The sequence below is a fragment of the Rhamphochromis sp. 'chilingali' genome (genome assembly GCF_963969265.1).
Source record: "Rhamphochromis sp. 'chilingali' genome assembly, chromosome: 15".
In the NCBI taxonomy this organism is placed as follows: domain Eukaryota; kingdom Metazoa; phylum Chordata; class Actinopteri; order Cichliformes; family Cichlidae; genus Rhamphochromis; species Rhamphochromis sp. 'chilingali'.
In genome coordinates this window covers 14,975,094-14,993,779 of record NC_137942.1, presented here as the reverse complement: position 1 = coordinate 14,993,779, position 18,686 = coordinate 14,975,094, and the positions used below count along the sequence as shown (strand labels likewise).

General features: G+C 41.0%; 1 protein-coding gene across 1 annotated transcript in view; it reads right to left on the bottom strand.

The window, feature by feature from the left end:
- The window catches only part of prkar1b (protein kinase, cAMP-dependent, regulatory, type I, beta), a 65,010-nt gene that overhangs the window by 32,345 nt on the left and 13,979 nt on the right, over positions 1–18,686 (bottom strand). Inside the window, exons 3-4 of the mRNA XM_080905540.1 lie at positions 15,449–15,619; positions 12,419–12,510 (exon numbers count right to left, since the gene is read on the bottom strand). Coding sequence (XP_080761666.1) covers positions 12,419–12,510; positions 15,449–15,619 — 263 coding nt within the window. The remainder of the gene's footprint in view (positions 1–12,418; positions 12,511–15,448; positions 15,620–18,686) is intronic.

The window sequence follows — 18,686 nt, the reverse complement described above, 5'->3', positions numbered from 1 at the left end:
AGAAGTTGATGGGAAGATGTGAGAAGAAAATAGGGTGTATAACTTTGGCTGTTTCTTCAATGTTAATTTATGCCCCAAACTTCAAAAAGTTTATAATTGTAACTTTTTTTTATTTTATTACAGGAAAACGCTGAATGATTTCCAGGGGAAAGTAGCAGTCATATATCAAATGCTTTTTCTCCTTCTTTACTGCATCTTGTTTTCCAAATCTGAGCTGGATTAAGAAAATTGATTAAAACTTAGCATTCGATTAAATTTCTGACTATATTGGTAGTTTTCTGGTGGCACTGGAAGAGAATTCCTGGCAAACTTTTAATGGCCCACTGTGTGTATTGTACTGTGTGTAAATGTGACAGGCTGTCTTGCAGGCATACCTGATGAGCCAACACATACCACCTGCTGATGCAGTCATGATGTCAGCCTAAAAACATCAAACTTGTCCAACCCTGCTGCCTCGCCCTTTCTCTCTTTTCCTTCCTGGATTTTCTCAGTATACCAGTTAGGCTACTGAGCTACTGCTACACTGTATTAAAACTTATTTTCTCCCCTGCTTATTTTAACTAAGTTTCATCATCCTGTCAGTGCAATTCACATTTTCAGTACTGGATTTTCACACCTGCCTAATGCCCCCTTTCTCTGTTCATCGCCACAGGGCAGGAAAAAGCGAGCTCTTCCTCCACTTGAAGAGAAAAAAGGGTCAGGCTGAATCAGGTGCTGACAGGACTAAGCCTCTGCCTCTCTGATGTGTCTACAGGGTAAATGTCACTGGAATGAGTGAAAGAGAGAGAGTGAGCCGTACTCTTTTCCTCTCCCAGCGTGCACAGACACACGTAATTATACTGAATGCACACAAAAAATACAGTGTAAAGCTAAAATAACCCTATACATTTTGCAGAGAAGCCAAGAGCCATTTCTCTAATACTCACACACATACACGCATGCACATGTAATCTTGACATGTTGCCTAACATCAAAAGGCTCACCGCTGTCCTGCGGGCATGTCTTTTCCTTTCCACTCTCCTTCGCACTCCCCTTCCTCTGTCCCTCCCACCTTGCAGAAGACAAGAGCTAAAACAAGATAAGCATTTGAGAAGCAGATCAGGATGCAAACGGTCCTTTGTTGGGGTTTAAACCTGAGAGGTGTTTACACAACACTGCACATTACATATACGTGCTCGAACACATGAATGAAGTAGAGACAAAACTCTGAAAACAACCTGGGGGCCCCAAGCAAGATCAGATCACTAGGAGGAAAAAAGTAAAGAAGGAACTACTAAGGACTGAAGGACTGTGGTGTTTACCATAGTGTGTGTGTGGTTATAATTATCTACCTTCACAATGGGCAGTGAGGTCATGGTGCACTGGGTGCTTCAGAGGAGAGACATTCAGTAGCTGACATCTGACTGACGTAAGGCCTTTCCAGCTGTAAAAAGCGCAGCCACCTACCAACTTGTATATAATATGCTAAAACTATGGAATGCACAAATGTTAGACAATTATTAACCAGAAACAAACAGAACACTTCACTCGATACGAGTTTTCACTGAACTTTCCAAATAAGGAAATCATGTGTAATCAGAAATACTCATTATCCTTGATATCCTCCACTTGGTAGTGGCACTGTAGTTTAGTGGTTCACACATCTGCCTACCAAGCAAAAGATCCCCATTTCAATCCTGGGAGGAGACACAAATCCCTTTGGTTTTGTGGCAGGAAGAGCATCTGGTGTAAAAATCTGCCAAATCAAACATGTGGAGCGACCCGCTGTGGCGACCCCTTGTGAATACGGGAGCAGCTGAAATTGGGTTTCTTCTGCACTCTACTTGATGCCCTAAATTAATATTCCAACTTTTCTGTCTTGAAGCATTCTGGCTATCAAAACACCAAATTCAATGGAGTAGATACAAAATGTTCTTTCAACCTAGAATTTATCAACACTAAAAGGAACCCAAAAGTGAGAGAGAGTACATGCTGACATCAACAATTTAAAAAATAAATACATTTGTCAGTTTAGGATTCTGTCCTGAAAATTGACAGGAAATTGTATGAACCATTCTCAATTTTTATTATCAGTGTTTTTCCTGTATTAGGAACGGATATACTCTGTTTTTCTCCTTCTATTCCTCTCTCTCAAATAAAATCATGTGAAAAAGAAAGTTTTTAAACTCTATGCAAAGCTGTAAGTACACTGTTACTGCTTCCATGGGAATAAACATGGTAAGTAGCAGCCAGATGCTGTTAATCAAATGCACGTCATTAACTGTTCATCAGCAAATGTGAGCACCTCTATAAAAGCAGACATTTTGGCAGTTTGCTGTGCTGGAGCATTCAGGTGTGCACCATAATCTTCCCAGGAGTGGACGTCCCAGTAAAAAGTCAGACCGTGCAAAGCTAAGAGAAACTGCAAAAATCCCAAGAGCCCCATCTCAGACTCTACAGGCCTCAGTACAATTAGAGAGAGACTGAACAAGTACGGCCTGTTTGGAGGATCTCCAACAGAAAGCCTCCTCTCGCTAAAAAGAACATTGCAGCAGAGCTCTGCATGAACGAATGCCCACAAACCTCAATGAATTGAGGCAATGTTGTAAAGAAGAGTGGGCAAAAATAATGTAAGAGACTGAAAAAGTCATACAGAAAACAGTTGCATCAAGTTACTGCTGCTAAAGGTAGTTCTAAAAGCTACTGAATCATGGGTCGTACTTTTTTACAGGACTGCACATACAGATTTGTCTTCATTTCTGCCCTTACACTGCTATACAAGATACAGTCTTGCAAGCTGTAAATTGATGACATGCAACAGATTTTTTTCAAGTACTCATTGTGTACAAAAAAGCAATTTTAACACATCTTAAATCATTAGAGGAAAATATTTCCTAAAACGATAAACCACTGTACTGTGGCTTAAATTATGCTAAACAACCTCTATGAGATGTCCCATACTGTAGCTTATCAAGCATGCAAATGGGCCAAGTGCATCTAGTCTAAATAAATCTCAAAGAGAGTGACACCATCAAACCAATGAAGAGGTCATGGGAGAATTAACACACTATAACAAGACTGTTGTCTGTTCCTGTGCACTGGAATCTATCGCACTAGCATAGACAAAGCAGACGGGATGTATACAATAGGAGGCCATGGGCCAACTGAGCCTCTTCTGTAAGGCGCTGGGCTGCTCTGTCACAATGTGGTGGTCAGTGTGTGGGCAGTATTTTGGGAATGGCTGAGCTATAAAGGCACTGAAGGGTTGCAGGAACATCATGTCCACACAGCAGGGGCAAGCACTTGCTACAGTGACATCTACAAGCCCACTTTTACCCTACGAATGTGTTCACATGAAATGAAACCTGACACTGTGCACAATAATAAATGACCTTAGGTACTGTTAATCATTATGGTATGCACACAGAGGCCTAAAAGTGCCAACTTCTTTGGTCCTCTTCACCACTTATCAGCCTAATTTCATACAGAGACACTGCAAACAACTCCTTGCTTCTTCCACTGTGGACATTTGATGTAACTGATGCTCAGGTCCAAAATATAACTGTTTTACTTTACTCCAGCACAAACATGGATATGCAGTAATGCATTCATGCATGAAAAGAAACACAAATGCACAGCCCAAATTTGTTTGTTTTGTTTTTTGTTTTTTGTAATCATTACGTACATGCACACAAAAACTCCACACACCTGCAAACACACAAAAGACATAATCATACAAACATCCTCACAGTGATGTTATAAGCAGATGAAAGGGCAGAGAAGAATTATGCGAGTTGGAAAACAGTCTTGCACAGACTCTGGGGTACATCTTGGAAGGAACACAGCTTTCTTTAGACACCATTACTACTCTATTACTCACTACTTTATGAAGAATTTGATGAGAATTGGATGAAGTGAAGGATGGAGAGAGATGCCAGGTTGGAAGAGGCAGCAAGGGAAAGGTTGGGGAGACAGAGAGAGTATGAGAGAGGACAGAAGTTTCCAGCTTTCTGTGCGGATGACTGTGTTTAACTGTGTTTGTGCATGCATGTGTGCACTTTCTGACGTGCATAGCTGGATGTTTATCTGCGCTAGCATGCAAACAAAAAGCCTGGCTGATATGGACTTCCTACGAACTATATGTTTTAGTGTGTGCACTGTTTTTGTATGGGCATAAAGGTGAAGTTGCCTCAGCTGAAGCAAAGATGTGATATGCTGGGGGAGGTGAGACTAGCCTGCTAGTTTGCTAAGGGTTGGATGGTGGTGGGGATGGTTGGGGTTCAGTCAGGCCTGCAGGTCTCCTGTGGTGAGTGACCTCATCGCCTGGCCCCTGGTATTGTGGCAGCAGCACAAAGCCATGCAGGGGACAGATAGAAGACTACACATGAATGTGGGGGAGGGAGTGGATGTGAGTGTAGAAGAAGATGCGAATGAGCCTGCATGACTGAGAGAGGGAGCAAAACAGGAAGAGAAAAACGTAAAGACAGAGAAAGTAGTGAATTCTGAAAAAGGGGGGGGGGAAACGGAAGACCACCAGGCTCTCAGGGAAAACAAGCATAAAGACACACAGAGTGTCAATGAGGGGACCAACAAGACAGGAAATACAAACACATTCAAACAAACAGACTAAACAGCACACAACACAAACCTGCTAATTTGTTCACACTGTGTACTGCCCACCATAAAATACAAATCATAGACACAGTCAAACATCCTCACTTTTCTTCACCCGAACACACAAAGAGACACGTCCTCACAATCATGGGAAAAGACACGCAAAGTCAATGGGATACTTCCTCAATAGTTCTAAAATCTTGAGAAAAAGAGATTTGGGTGTGAGAAGACTCCCAAACAGTCATCCACGTAGCACGTTATTCTACATCCTGTTTACCCTACACTGCCCGGAAGTCCGCTAGGGTCACCTAATACAAGTGTGCATGACTATAGGCAGGCACACATCTTGTATGTTTCCAGTACAACAGGTGTATCTGTTCGAGGAAAAAAAAGCAATGAGCCCAATGACTGTTATTACCTCTTTTATCTCTGTGTGGCAAAAACACCCCCTAGGGGCTGCAATGTGGTAACAACATACTCAGCTTCACTAAGTGGATGCTCATGTAGGAACTGTGTAGATGAATTGTGTGTCACATTTTAGCAAAACACCCTATGTAATTTTAGAAGCATCTTTCGTGTATAACAGATATTAACACACTGTAGCACGAAGCCCAATTTCCACATCAGATCAGCTGAGCTATCAGATATGACGATGACAGTTATGATCATCTGATTAGGTCAGACAGTACACTATCTCCTCTTGCATCCTCTCCGTTGCTTTGTCCATTCACACGGGCCTTAAATAAACTTCCGCTGGAACACAAGAGGAGACAGAGCTCCCTGAGGCCCTTTTAGTGCCTTTCCCTCTGCTCTTGTTTATATGTTTAAGTTTTCTGTCGCTTGCTAATTTATCTGTTAGTTTTTTCACTTCACACAGAGTCTCTCTTTCTCTCACACACACACACACACACACACACACACACACACACACAGAAAAAGACTGCCCGTAGACTAAAGATGTTCCCTGTCCATCAGCAGGGGCTGGTTGGGAAGGTGCAGAGGTCAGGGTTTAAGGGCCAAAGGCCATCTAATGAGTCACTTCATCAACTCATTACTCAACTAGTTAATTTGAGGATTAAAGCAGGCAGGATGAAGTAAGCACCACCTCTTTACAACCGTGCTCTCCCCCCATTGTAACCTTAAATTTTAACTGCTATTGTTTTGTTGTTGTGCATGTTGTGCTTCTTGTGGTTAGAAGTAAACCAGTTTTAGTTCTGGAGTATCATTTTGAGGTTGTTTTTTTTTCCCAGTTTCTGGTTCTCTACTTATCAGAGATAAAGAGCAGCTTTTGCTTGAATTACATTCAGGTCCTGACCTGAGAAGATTTAACAACTCCTGCTAGCAGATGGCAATGTTATTTTAAAATACTACAAACTGTGCCAAGTCAGCTAAAGAAATGGGATAAACAGGGTTTCCTCATGCCTGCCAGACTATTTATGTGGATAGTAAGAGAGCATGGTTTCTACTATGTGCACTGTCCCCGTGAGAGCATTTTGTGGTGTGAGGGCATTGCACTAATGGAGGTGGGCAGGAGTAGACAACCTGATGAGTCTATTTGTGTGTGTTTTGTTTGTGTAAAGGGAAATATAAAACGGGCTCCTGAGATACCCCTTTAAGAATTAATGTGATTTCTCTTAATTGTTGTTCTTATACACAGGAAAGTGGGAGGTCATCAAGGTCGTTTAACCAGGTGTGCAGAAAAAAAAAAAACCCTGAAAATAAACAGGCCAACATTAACAGATAAATGGCCCATTGCTATCAAAAAGCTAATTTCAAATCATAGCTCTTCAGGAGGAAGTGTGATAAGAAAAACTTGTTTAAATAGCCAACAGTGCTTTGATTTACTATATTAAAAGACTGCCTCACAATGGGCATTTAGCTGGAGGAAGTGTTGGGAAGATAGGCTGGCAAATGAGGGCACACCTGGATAAACAGGCTGTATTTACATGCACACTGTACTGGCACATGCATATACAAGCGGTGTAATCTTGAGTGGCTGAGACCATATCCAAATTGGTGCAAAAGAAAGTATGACCTGATTCTCTTATCAAACCTGATATTTTCCTATTTAAACATGTAATCTGAAAAATATTCTAATCTAAGTGCTGTAAATTAGCTGAAACCAAAACACAATAATCAGACGTAGATAGTAAGATAAGATGATAGTTTCACTCAATACAGCTCCAGCACTGACGTGGCCTGGTTTGACTGACTATAATGTGAAACCATACACCTGCTCCTTGCTTATCTTGTGTAACCACATGTCCGTTTATAGGGACGCATCATAATGAGGTCATCATGGTACCTAATGGGTAGCAAATAGAAGGGTCTGACCATGAGCTAGCTGGCAGCAACGTGTTAGAGGTTTAGACATTACTTTAGAGACCAGCCAAGGTCAAAGAGATAAGCACATAGAAGATACTCAGTTTTTATCAGTAACAAAGCATTCCTGACTTTGTACTTCATTCAGACAGGTGTTTCACATGAATGCTATATGTACAGGGTCAACATTCTGACACTGCATTAAAAAAAAAAAAATCTGTCATAGCAGCGTTAGTTCACTACCCTCAGGTGGCTTGGATCCACTCCTCAAAGGTGGCACTCATTTAGAATTGGTCTCTCGGTGCTCCCAAACACTGCTCATAATATTTCAGTGGGTTAAAGCAGAGTACAAAGCTAAATTAAGATGTTTCCAGCAAAAAGCTGCATTTTGATAGCGGGGAGCCTTGCTATAAGACGTATGCTGTTATTTTACACAAAAAGGGTGTTGCTCAGAATTAGACTAATGTTACATTTATTTAGACAAGAAATAAATATATATAACATTAAAATTTTATATATGCACAACAATACAAAAGAAAAAAAAAAGTAAGATAAAGAAAGAAAGTTTCTGCTAGTGCTGAGACACTTGTAGATGTTACCACACACCAAACACAGAATTTATAAAATAAAATCATAAGATCATAAAATCATCATAAAAAATGTTTGAACTTATTTTAACTACTGGTACTACTACTCATCAATCGGCCCAGCAGCGGGCTTATTTTACAAGTGCTCTTTAAATAACTGTAACTCCTTTTTGTACTAGAGACAAAAATCAAGCTTCATGGGGATTTTCAGTGTTTCACGGTAGCACAAAGCATTCACAGGCGCTGCTGTGTGAACACAGACAAAAAAATCAGCTGCGCCTACATTTTACCATGTGTGCTTCACATTATTTTACCCCTCAATCATTTTGGGCGAGGGAGAAAATTCAAATAGTTCTTGAAAGATGAGAATTGTTTTGTAATTTTCAAGCTAAAATTACAAAATAAGTTAAGGTTGCCTATATGACACTTGGGTGATAAACCTTTCAAGAATTAGTAGCAGTGTGGAAACCTCTTCTTAGGAGGGGAAAAAGGCAGTGTGTATTGATGAATCCAGTTTTGAGATTTCTGGAATTAACAAAAGGGTAAATGTAAGAAGACAAACATGATGGAAAGTGTGAAACACTGCAAAATAATTCAAATCAAAGAGTGTTTCTGGGATCTTCAGGAGTTGGATAACTGCACGTGTGACCTGTGATTTGCCAGCGTGGACTTTCCTCTATAGTCACATAGCCTCAGACGCATGGGGCACTTCAGGAAAGCGAAAGCAAAGCACCCTTGACATGACAATAAGCCCTTTGAAACACTCTCAAATCAGGCTGTGACAACACACATTTTCAGGTTATGCAGTTTTCTGAGTCCAGGCAGCTCAAGTGCATGCTATTATTAAGGTGAAATTTAAAGAAGCAGAAGCATCTTCAAAACTGTTCCCTGACTTTTAAACAGAACTTAGATCCCTTAGAAGATGAGCATAAACATAACATTTCAATGATGAAAATGCAAGAAAATTGTGTATTTCTCTTTAAATCCTCAATTTAATAACGCAGAAATGTTTTCATGTGTTAAAATCTGTGAGGCCGCAAAACCTGTTATGGCTCCTTTTCCAGGCATCTGAGGAAAGATGGACTGCATGCACCGCACAAACACATGGCTGGTGCAGCTCAAAAACTTTGAGGTCATGAAGGCTGACATATGGAATGGTGTGTTAATCAAAGAGTCCATGCTCCCAGCTGGAGCAGACACACTGGAAAAACATTCTCACATGCATGCTGGAGAATGCACTTGTAACACGTGTGTGTGAATGTCCATGTGTCTGTGTCTGTGTGCATGTTTCTCATAATAATGTAAAGCCTGTCAATTTTTGCAGTGATGGTGGAGTTTGTGAGCCGGGTTATGCACGTGTGTGTGCCTTTGCCTAACCCTGGTACCCTTTTCCAACTTTCTGTGTAGTTTATTTAAAGAATTACACATATTTAATCTAAAATAACATATTATTACTAAATTCAGTTGTTTTGGTTTAAAGTGGATCTACTGTATTATACAGTTAGATGATCATATTACACATGGCTAAAGTTTCAAATAATGAGGTCAAACAATGTATAACTAATTCCCTTTAAGCCAGAAGCTCAAACTTCCCTCTAAACCTTTAGTTTCTGACTACTTTTTTAAAATGGTGATAATAATGATTTTCTTTACACTGTCAAAGAGGGGAATATCTTTAATATGGTCAGCTCCATGAAGACAGCAGTCTGTGTGCAAGTTTGATTAAATTTTGTAGGAGGAGAAGCAATTTGTCGGAATTATGGATGGATTTCTCATTGGTCCTTCTGCCAGACAAGCTGAAAAGAGACAAGACAAGTATCTTTTCTCTTGCCATTCTTTGTGAATACAGCAGACACGCAAACACGCATTACCCTGACATCTTTAAAAAGCTTGGAATGAAAGCTGAGGAAGCAGACATTTACAAAACAGGATATAACCAGAATGCTGACCACAACCTGGCTCCGTTTCAGTTTAAGTAATATTTTTCTTGTCCCAAGATGCCCTCCTGCATCATTGTCCTCCTGTCTGGCTCATTCCTGTAATTATACAGACCCATCTCAGCCCCAGCAAAAAACAAATAGACTAGCTTCACTGGTGGAGAAAAAAAAATGAAAACGCATGAGTTATAATGCTTATAAATCTAATACAATCAGATAACCTTTATCTTAATCGGTGTGCATATCCAGACATAAGCTTCTAGTCTATTCAGTAATATATAATCTGAGAAAGGTCAGAAAGTGGCATGATATATGTTCATTAACTAAACACAAATGTCTAATGTTTTAATGCATACAGCATACACAAAACATATTTTTCACCGTTTCTGGCTACACTCTGTAAAATGAAATGGAAAAGACTTTTAAAGCACCATATGTGTGCTTAACTGCTATAGAGAATCATTTTAAAAGGAAACATGGGAATAAAAAGTATAAGGCATAAAACAGCCCTGTCTACAAGTGTCTGTTACTAAGCTTATTAAAAGTGACATGCTCACAGGGCTCAGCACAGTCTCACTGAATTTCTAGAAAGTTATATGAGACAGATAATGGATGAGAGACAGGATGAAGGAGGACAAGACAACAAGGGGAAAATTGGCCACAAAAAAAGCGATGAGAGGAAAAAAAGAGAGCACTGGAGAGAGCAGCAAAAAACAAAGAGGGCTTCATTGTTTTTGTTTTTACTCATTACTGAAGGGGATGATAGCATAATATAGTGCTAATGGGGGAACAAATTGTGTGGTGTTCGGCTTACATAACTGCTGAGTGACTAATCACACAAGTTGTTTCCTTGACACACACACACACACACACACACACACACACACACACACACACACACACAGCTATCAGCACCTCTTTTTTTCTCTCCGCTCTGTGCCGCTCACACGCTCACCTCCATTTCATGGAGGTCTCAAGGAAATTATTGCACAAAATAAAATAAAAAAAACACTTAAGATCAAGAAAATAATTATAAAAAAAATGAAAGGAAAAAACATTTCACATGCATAGCCCTCCCTGTAATATTAGATGACCTGATACATCGTGATGATGAGAAATACGCCATCAGGTCAAAAACAGACACATAACTTCAGCATTTGTGTATTTCCCCAGTTTTCCTACCCCATTAGACCATATGTGCATGAATGGCTCAATGTCTGATAAATCAAATGGACAGCTGTTTGCAGAACGAAAGGAGAGCTAGAAAGACAGAGTGAGAGGCAGAGAGGGGGCGATGTAGTCGGACTCCATCTGCTAATCTGCGTCAGTCCAAGGCAGTTCTGGCACATCAAGCGAGGGTGATGTACTTTACTGTCACTCCATCAATGCCAACAACAGAAGGCACAAACAAGCAAAAAATATTCTTCACTCTGAAGTTCAGTTTAACTTGATTTTATGCTTTGATGCCTGTTTGTAAAGGAATGTACAGTCGTCTGGTAGATGACTGAGGATTTTATGGCAAACCTTGCCAATGAGAACTTGTAGTGTACTCTAAAGTGACCAAGTCATGTGTGCAGGCCTTCTGCTTGCTTTGCGCAGCGTTTCATTAATGCTGCAAGACCACATTGGGCATAGATCAACACATTTCTGTCAGCGGCACTCCAGGCACAACAACCGCAATGCAACTGCAATGCGACCAAGCCACCAGCCAGTGGTCCAGCATCATTAGCTGTAAGTGAAGAGTGAGGAAGAGCAGAATTGAGGAATGGACAGTGTAAAAGCAACTAGGATAGAAAGTTAGGGGCAGACAAAACCAGCTAACTGCCATGTCCTTGCAAAATCTAGCAAATCCAACAAGGTTTTCACTCGCCGAGACACTGCTGCACATTCACCCACAAATCCCACAACAACAAATTCCTGTGTGCACACCATTAATGGTTTAAGCTTGCTGTGTATATTGAGACAGCAAACATGACAGCCAGTCAAATAAATTCTGCATCATGCATGGTTTCATGGGCTGATGACAATGCCATTACATTGCTTTGCATGGGAAGAGACTGTAAGTATATTAAAACCTGATGGGTATGGTCTGCTGCCAGATATTTCTTTTCTGTTGTAACTTTAATCTGCCACATCAGCCATCCATGGGCATGGTTTTTCAAACTGTCCACTTCCATCACATGTTGCGCCCGCCTAGAGGCTCCTTCAGAGTCACTGACATGCAATCAGAGGTCTGTGTGCCTGTGCCAAGGCAGCACGGTAAATTGTCAGCTGACGAAAGAGTGGAAAAACTGTGTTTTGGGTTTGGCCTGTGCTCTCTGTAGCCAACAGGAAAGCTTCGGTGTTTCCTCTTCATGGGACATAATGGATTCTCCCCGCCAATGAAACACTATTCCTCCTGGCGAGTCTGCCCGCCGGCCACCTGAAACCCTTTCCCACAACACCCCGTCCCCTGTCTGAGCCAAACCCAGCCCATGAACTGCAGATATGGGACAGATGGAAGGATGGTGAAAGGGCGTCTGAAGAGAGGGGGAATGTGAAATAACACTGAGTAGGAGCAGATGGTAAAAAAATAAAATGGGGGGAGACAGAAGAAAACTGGCATCTTTCTTTTTCTTTAAGACAACTATGGAGAATCGTTGATTACTGAGCACTGTGTCTGTGCAACTCCACCCATATACGCAACATGATACGGATACTCACATCGCTTACCATGGCAACCGACAACACAATGAAACACATCCAGTCGCCCCTTACCCACACATAACGGCACCCCCTTCTCTTCCACATCTGTCCATGTTCCGCTGTTTAGGTAATGAGATGCTGACAACACTGGCACATAGTGGCCACAAGGGCATAAGACCCGACTGAAACAATGGCCTCTTTATGATTTTATCAGCCTAAAAACAAGCATTCAGACCTCAAACACACATCTGGGTCGCTGGAATCACATGTTGGGCAAACGGAAAGATTTTGTACCTTCTCTCATTGTCATCCAGGTGAGCGAAGAGGACATTCTTGGAGATGGCCTTGGCCAAGGCAGTCATGGTCTTGTAGTCTTTTGGAATCACCTGTGAAGGCAAAAGAAAGAGGCAGCACATGAATGTGTGCTTTAACAACACCATGCAGGTGGACACATGAAACAAACCAGCACAAACAAAAAGCAGAACCCACTTCAAAAGCTCAGTAAATTAAGTAATTAAAGACCAGAGTGCTGGCAAACTCTGAAAGGAATATCCCACACGTGCATCTGTATATTTTTGGGGAAGCCCATCTGTTCAAGGATTGCACTCAAAATGTCACACAGGCCTTAAAAATTCACCAAAGCCCTGAACTCATTCATAAAACATGCATTTTCATGTCCCAGACTCTGTGGTGTGTGTGTTCACAAAAAAATGGAATGGTAAAGTCTGGAGCCACAACAAAGCAGCTGGAGAGAGAAGTCCGTCTGTATAGCTCTCTTCTAGGATGTCCTAATGCTCATTTAACTGTAGAGCACAAATGGCAAAAAGTAAAACAAAAAGACGTTTTTTCTTATATAAATATGAGGGAGTGATATGAGGGAGTGATATGTGTGTGTGTGTGTGTGTGTGTGTGTGTGTGTGTGTGTGTGTGTGTGTGTGTGTGTGTGTGTGTGTGTGTGTCCCTCTTGTCGTGGGAGAGAGGAGGGGGTAAGCTGTAATTAAGTTAATGCAACAGATGTCTCCACATGAAGACAGCCGCACTGTGCTGTTCACAATATGCACACAAATACGCACAGAACCACATCACACACAAACTAAAAAGTACCCAAATTTTAGAACTAGAACTGGCTACTTAGTGGGCAGAAAGAGAAACAGGCTGGTCAGGCCTGGAAAATGCAGTTGGAAGTGGACACCGATTTTAGGTCAGCCTCCGATCCATCTCTAGCTCCGTCACCCAGAAGATCATCCAGTGTCGCTCCATACAGCCTGTTACCAGTCGGCTGGATGCATTTGCACTCCAAAAGCTTAAATGGCTTAACATTTTGAATGTAATGGAAAGAAATTATCATTCAGTCCAAGCAAACAATTTAGGTAAAGGCAGATAGAAAAAGATGGATCTCTGGTGTTCAGTCATTTACACCTGCAAGCAATTATCTGCTGCAAACACAAAAACACTTTCCACCTTCAGAGCAGTTTTTTTTTTTTTAAACAAAATCAACATGCACTGTGATGTTAGCGGTGAAACACGCAATTCAATTCTCATAACACAATCTCCAGGCCAAGTTGGCAGACCTTATAATTTGTTAAGAATGATATCACACAAAAACAATTTTAATCAGATGAGCACAGTTCGCTAACTGACATTGTCAAATAAATCACCTGTTACTTTTTACACTGGAATACTGATAGAAATATTTATGTAGGAATTTGTAAGCGTGTATTACAGGCTTTGAGTCTGTGTGTGTTTGGTGTTGTGTGTATGGCACCTTACTGCACATAAATGGCCAGAAATACAGAAGAAGAAATACACAAAAAATCACTTTTCTCTGGTTGATTTGTTGTGTTAGGCTAAGTTGTAACAGCACAAAGTCTTTTTTTTGTTTAGTTTTTTTGTACATGCTACTGATGCGGATTTGACGTGACGTGGATGTGTAAAGAAAACGAGGCTGGAGATGCAGGCAGGCTTTTTGCCATCACACATGTCTGTAGAGTCTGGTATAGACCTCAGAGCCATGTGTGGGTGTTTGCACACACCTGATACACACATACACACAAACACACACACTGCATGCTCCATTGGGCATGCGATTACAGTGTGGTGATGGGGGCTCGTGCCGTTATGTCATTACCCAGCAATTATTGGCGTGTCAAGTTAATTACAACTGAAAAAGCATGGTAATGTTACACCACTTAAAGTGTGTGTGTGTGTGTGTGTGTGTGTGTGTGTGTGTGTGTGTGTGTGTGTGTGTGTGTGTGTGTGTGTGTGTGTGTGTATAACAGTGTGTGTCTGTGTGTAATGGTGAGTTACAGTTTCTGGCACAAGAGCATCCCTTCTTCCAGCTTCAATAAATTATGGAGGAATGGATACACGGCAGTTTGTAAGAAGAGAAAACAACTACTGAACTTTCTCTTCCTCTTTACCTGTTAACCACACTGTGTTAACCAGTGATACAAAGTAAATCTAAGTATGAATCAAGTCTATTTTCTGCATAATCTGTGTACAAAGATATGTGCATATTCATATGCGAACAAGACCTTTGAAATTGGAAGCTTTCTGGTTCCCACTTCCACTCTCAGTTATATTAACCAGTCGTGCATGAGCAAGTTTTGATTGCACGCAGATGAACAGTCCATGTGGAGAGAGAAAAATTCAGTAGTGGTGAAATGTGATCTCAAAACCATCAGCCATCATGTGAAGAAGATTTTGACTTTTAGATTTATTAGGATTCACAAAAAAATGAAAAATAAAAATCTTGTCCCAGAAATCCACCTGCTACATTAACCCAGATTTCCGTATGAATGTTAATATACTTAAGGTGCTATTAAGTCTGGGTACTCAGCATCTGTACTGACATAGATGACTCACACGCTTGAGTATTTTGCTGCAAATAAATTAACTCCAAGTCTCTTCACTAATGTTTGTAAAATTGCACCGTTTAGCCTCTTTCACACTGGTGAAATGTTCTATTTCTTGGTGGGTGTTAAATGAATGAAAATAAACAACTTCAATGTTATTGATTACACTAGTGTGTATTAAAAAATAATAATAAACCCCACCTAACCTTCTGACTGAACGGTATTCATTGTTCATTTGTTTTTACTCTATCATAGCATCATAGTTTAATGTGATGTTTTGCTTAGAAAACAGAAAAACTAGACAGATTTAAGTAAACTGGTTGTATTCTACATACAAACCTACATACCTGCTGCCAACTGTGTGCAAACCTGTTAATGACTTTGTATAAAAGTGCACACAGCTTCTTTATGCGTTAGATGTTTGTCTCTGCAATCAGATGTTAATGTATGTATCCGTCATAAGGCTGACCTTGCGCACATAGCTGACAGCGTCCTCCTCGGTGTAAACCTCGGCACTGACACCGCCCCTGCGGCGACGGGCCTTGACAACAGGGTTGGGTGGTGGGGGAGAAACTTCATCGTCATGCGAGTCTGACTGGCTGTTAGATTTCTGGCGTGCCATGATCTGCTTGCATTCTTCCTGCAAAAAGCAAAGAGAAAAGATTTTTTGAGCTGCAAGCAAAAAGAGAGGGAGATAAATGGACAAGGCTATTTAAATATTTTTTTTAGAAAATGCTGGTATTTCAAAAAGGAGTACCCAAGACAAATTCTTTAATGTGTAACAAAATGTGCATAGGAACACAGCAAATACTATTACTAGTGCCAAAAGACTACAGTAACTTCAAGCAAGACAAACAAGATCATCTTAAAGCATTTGTTATTCTTTTCAAAACAATCACATGAGCGAGAGCTGACAAACCACCATTTTAACAAAACATCATGTGGAATTTTAGGTCAGACACTGTAAGAGAATAAACATCAGTGTCCTACTCCTGGCTGCCATGGTATGATGAAAGGGATCAAATATTAATATTGGCAGAACTGACCATGCAGCACGAAGAAGGCTCAACCAGGTACTGTCCTCCTTTCAGATAATGAACAACAAGGAATAGAGACATCAAAGGGGGACACAGGATGCCTCTGGCTGGCTGTTCTTTTAACTGCTGAACACTCTGCAGGTGATGAATTATTGATTGCAAACTTGACTAACACGTTAGCATAAGTACACAATCAAACCACTGAACGCTTGTTAGTATGTGAGACTGCTTTGAGACGAGGGAAATGGGAAAACAGTTTGTGCAAAGGTAGCAAAAATCCACTGCTTTGTTCGTTCCTGCACAGACACTGACAATGGCTGGTGTGAATCTGTGGATTTTCATGCATTAATGCACTTAGTAGCACAGTAAGAACTGAGCTGACAGCAGTATTATTCACCACCCATGTTTTGGTGCAGTAACAATATCTATGACACGTTTTCTTTTATTTATATATATATATATATATATATATATATATATATATATATATATATATATATATATATATATATATACACACACACACACATATACTTGGGGCTTTCTTCTGTTTGCTAGTTCAGTGCATTGCCACTGTGCAGTCGGAAATAAACAAAGATGTCTCAGAGAGACAAGATTCCAGACAGGCAAACGTGGCAAGAAGTGGCACTCTCACACTGCAGTACAGAAACACCAGACAGACAAGATATAAACAGAAAGAGAACTGCTGTAAGAACAGATTTTTCAGAGCGTCGGTGGTCTCTCTTCCAAGCCTATTTGTAACTGTGTTGAGCAAAACATGACCTGATTCAATCACCCAACAAAAATGAAAATTTAAAGTGACATTTGATTTAATCTTTTGCTTTTCAAGGACTTCAGAAAAAATAGAGTTTTGCACTTTTCACTTTAGTGCACTGTAATATGCATTTTTGACTATTATCTGATGTTTAACAGATGAAATGATTGCTGCAAATCTGAAGACAGGTAAGAAGAAAAAAGACCTGGAAGTAAGCTAGGAGTAAGAAGGTTAGTGAATGCAGGGAGCAGAAATTTCCTGACAATTCACTGTAGTCAAAAACCGACAAGGGGAGAGAGGACAAGAGACAACTTGCAGCAGAGAGACAGAAAATGCCACAGAAAGGGATGGAGAGCATAGGTAATGGTGAAAAACTGTCATATTAGCTGAAAACGGAGACTCAAACCTGTCAAATCACAAGTCAGCACTTCTCTGTACATACTTCCTAAACTATTTCAATAATTACAACAGCACAATATCATGAAATCTGGAACGGCAACACATCCACAATACAATTTTAGAAAACACTAGCTAGTTAAACAGTTGTTTTCAAGGTTATTCATTAGCTCAGACTTTGACTCAGCCTTTGATGTAGTGTACTTTCATCTAACATCCCCCAATTCGACTCCCCCTTCTGCCTGACTCCATTACCCTCTTACTCGTATTAATGTTTTGCTCACTTTCACAAAACAGTACGATGATGCAAATCTCATGCCAACACGTGAGTTAGAAAAGCAAGCAAAACACTCCGGTGTGCACACGCATACATGCGCTTCTTGCTTACGCAGAGTCACTGCCTGCGGGAACACAGCCAGCAGGAGGAGGAGAAGAGAAGCAGAACCAGAGAGCAGATTCAGAGCACACATACAGCCACAAACACATAAACACACACATAACCTTGCAGACACATGCACAGGCAGTCTCCGGGAGGAGAGCTTCCAAACTGAGCTTAATCAAGGTGGCGAGATCTGCAATCAGGTAACACACTGCATCCTCTACAGAGCCGAAACAAACACTTACGCACAAACGTGCTCGACAGAATCATGAACTAGCAAACACTGTTAATCTGCTGCTGTCTGTGACTAACAGCCACCTAAATGCACACACTTTCACTCAAACAATTCAGTGGGCAAGCACCTTTACCTTGCAAAAAGGTTTTTATGGAATTGCACTACTTGTTTCAGTCTCAATTAGGTACACAGATTAGCTTCAGGAGGCTAACTAGAGTTAAGTTTGTAATCAGAGATATTTACCATGGCATGGAGGGCCCCTTGGCCTGGCCGGCTATGAGTCCCGTAGCCTGTCAGAGGCACTCGGCATCAAGTCAAAGTGTGCATGGGTATCAGCACACACTGATCCCCATCTCATGCACACCTGAGACACATGCCACAATGCATCAGCATCTTGCCATTCTAGCACAGCAACTGCTGTGTGTCTGTCTGCATGCAAGTAAGGAGAGAATCCAAGTAGTGTGCGAGACAAAGTGATAGCGTGCAAATGACAAAATGTCTGCAATCCCCGCGACACAGCAGCCAAAAAACAAGTCTATTGATGAAAACACTTATCACAGCAAAAAGCTTCTCTCTTCACTGGTCCTGCGCAACTCTCTGTCTCTGCTTTCCTCTTTCTCTCTCCCTCTCTCGCTCGCTTTTGCTCTCTCTCGCACGCACAATCAGGTGGCGCAATGAACGGTCTCCTCTTGCTATACTCCGTCACTATGACAACTGGGTACTGCGAGCATCCTGAATAGTTGGTGAGTCTGAGCAGGAAGGAACGGTGGCTCACACACCTTTGTACACACCAGTTCTGACGCCTTCTCGCTTTCGCTCACTCGCTTGCACATCTATGGTGAATCAGATCACACAAGGGAAAACGTGACACTCTTCAAGATGGAC